The following is a 2,866-nucleotide window of genomic DNA, read 5'->3' on the forward strand; positions in this document are numbered from 1 at the left end:
GGGTAGGATGCTTCCATTGCGATGCCACATTTTCCAGATGACAAGCCTATATTACGAGCTAGTCTGATGTATCCATCCTCTCCCCACTCTGTGCCCCAAGAGTTCCTAACAATCCAGTAGTCATTGCCATTCTCGGAGCCATAGCCCACCGCAGTGACACCATGGTCAAGATCAAGACCACATGATCCAGAGAAAATTCCCTAAATGCACAAGAATGAGATTAAATGAAGGAAATTCTAGATAAAAGCAGAAAATAAGTACATCATGTAAATCAGTAGAAAATGAGTGGGTCAAAAGAGAACAAAGTAGACTGTTCATAAAGGGATGAATTTGAAGTAAGAAAAAAGATGTGAGAAATCAAATAACCAAAAGAGAAAATTTAAGGGTTGATTGACTCCGTGTTTATTAAACTCAGACCTATCAACATTGCAATGTCATAGAAAAACCCAAATAATTAGTAAGAGTCAGTATTTAACTAAATACCAAAAAATATTTAAAGATACACCCTAATCTAAACTTCAATTGTTAGAAGTAATTAGAAACCATAGTTATTCAAATAGAAATCCAACAGAATCATGAAAACCTCAGTGAATATATCTAGATCAATGAGCATTGCAGATAATTAATCGAACTTATAAACCCTATTTACACCTACATTGATTTGAAGAAGGCAATTAAAACTATCCATTACTTCTCCTTAAAACTCTCAACCTTAATTTTGTGAATATTATAACGAAATGCTAGAATCTGAAAAGATAATTAAGCTTATAGTTTTTGCATACTTTAGAAAGAGACTGATTGTATCAGTGTAAAAAATCATCATCAGTATTGTCCTTATCAATTGTGGGTCCAACTTCAAAATTTCTCATTCTCCATTCATGCCAATCAATTGAAATTTGCACAAAACTTCTGCAAACTGATAAAAATGTTACATTTCTATAACCCTTTTCTCTTCCAGATCATAGGAAATTATTTTTATTCAACCATTATATTGATGCATTTTTCTAGCTCTCACAGCATGCATCTAAACTGACTACCCCTATCACAATCCATTTAACTTAATAATTTTTCCATCTTTCCTAGAATTTTCACATATTCATATTAAGATTCTCATTTCCATCACATTAAATTTGACTATCAAAAAATTTTTTTGCCAAGAGCATTTATCCTACTTGTGAAAAAATAAACCTGCAATCAAATAAACGAAACTACCTATTGAATCACAGTTTAATGAATAAAAAAATAAAAGTAAAACACCAACATGAAGAGCAATTGTCGTTGGAGAACAAAATCCTTCATGGAGGCAGCTAAGCAAAATGATTCTGAAAACAAAAGCCATCCCTACTCCCATAGCACCTGATTCAAGAGTAACTAGATTTCCAAAATGTAATATCATAGCAATAAACCTATTACTCATCAATGTTATCCAGACCATGGTTTAAAATTGCGCAATATGAGGCTCGCCTTGAGGCCCGCCTTTGTGGCATTCCAGTAAAAAATGCCTCGATGCTTACGCGTCGAGTTTTGTTTATGAGGCTTACGCCTCAATTTGGTTGAGGCCCGCCTCGCCTCACTGGCATGAGGCTTACGCCTCACGCTATATATATTAAAACTTACATAAATCTTGAAGTAACTACCCGACATTGGACTCTATAGGAGAGGAGGAAGAGGAGAGAGCAGTTCACCATAATGATGATTCAAATGAAGAACCCCTTAGTGATGACAGTGCTTATGACTTATGAGTTCTTATGTGATATGTCATTACTATTTATTTTTGGAAATTGGAATTATATGTTAATGAAAAGAATACTGGGATTTGGGAAATATAGAATTTTGAGTTGAACTATATTTCATGTTGTCTTATTATTGAGATATTTTGATTTCACTTCATATCTTATGTTTTTTTATGTTTTATATTATTCACTCATTAATATATAAAAAAATTATCATTTTATGTTTACGCAATCTTTTGATTTTGAGGCTTACGCCTCAAAACGCCTTGAGGCTTACGCCTCGCCTCACGAATGAAAAACGCCTCAATACCCGAATACGCAATTTTAAACATTGATCGAGACAATTTGACTGAAGTAGGATTTCGCAGCAAGAAAGTCAATGGTTAGAACCGCAATCTAATAAAAGACATCTAGCCTGTCTATGTAAGACCTACTTACAATAACAACACCTTAGCATTCAAGCCTAGTTGCAGGGAGGGCCATGGCTGCGACCCAGTGAAGTAAAAGCTCATGTTTTTAAATATCATGACTATCTGTTATCCATCAAGCACCAATTAAATTCAGATATTGATAGGGTCTTACCGATTCATAGAGCTGGAAAGCTCTTCCGCTGCCCTCAATGGCTACGCTAACCGGCTGGTTAGCAACTGCTATCTTTAAGGCATTCTCGTCATTTTCAGGCACATCTTTGTACCCATCTATGCTGACCACACGAGCATTTTTCTGCAAACAACATACGTTTCATAAACTGCACCAAACAGTTAAATACCAAAATTCACCCATACCCTGAAAGAATCGCATCTGCCGTCCCTGCTCTTGTAAGGGTAATCTTCCTCGGTGTCGATTCCACCGTTATTGATGATGAACTCGAAGGCATAATCCATGAGCCCACCGTTGCATCCCTCGTTGACCGCCGTATCGCAGTCAACCAGCTCCTGCTCCGAGAGCGAGATCAGGTCTCCGGTCACGATCTGATTGATCCCTTCCACCGCAGACACAGTAGAGAAAGCCCAGCAGCTCCCTGCAAATGAATTTAATAACAATCAAACTAAAAAACATACAACTTAAAACAAAAATTAAATAAACCAGCCTTTGTGTACGAATCCTTCAGATCTAAGAAAATCCGTGGAGAG

General features: G+C 36.4%; 1 protein-coding gene across 1 annotated transcript; it reads right to left on the minus strand.

The window, feature by feature from the left end:
- Positions 1 to 5: 5 nt before the first annotated feature.
- LOC110094569 (probable cysteine protease RD21B) lies at positions 6 to 2,768 on the minus strand (the record flags this gene model as incomplete). The annotated part of the gene is made up of 3 exons (XM_020819833.2): positions 2,519 to 2,768; positions 2,316 to 2,456; positions 6 to 200 (listed from the first exon to the last, which is right to left on the minus strand). Coding segments are annotated over exons 1-3 (435 nt in total), but the record flags the coding sequence as incomplete, so codon positions are not given.
- Positions 2,769 to 2,866: the final 98 nt, after the last annotated feature.

This window comes from Dendrobium catenatum, unplaced genomic scaffold, assembly GCF_001605985.2.
Source record: "Dendrobium catenatum unplaced genomic scaffold, ASM160598v2 original_scaffold_265092, whole genome shotgun sequence".
Lineage (NCBI taxonomy): Eukaryota > Viridiplantae > Streptophyta > Magnoliopsida > Asparagales > Orchidaceae > Dendrobium > Dendrobium catenatum.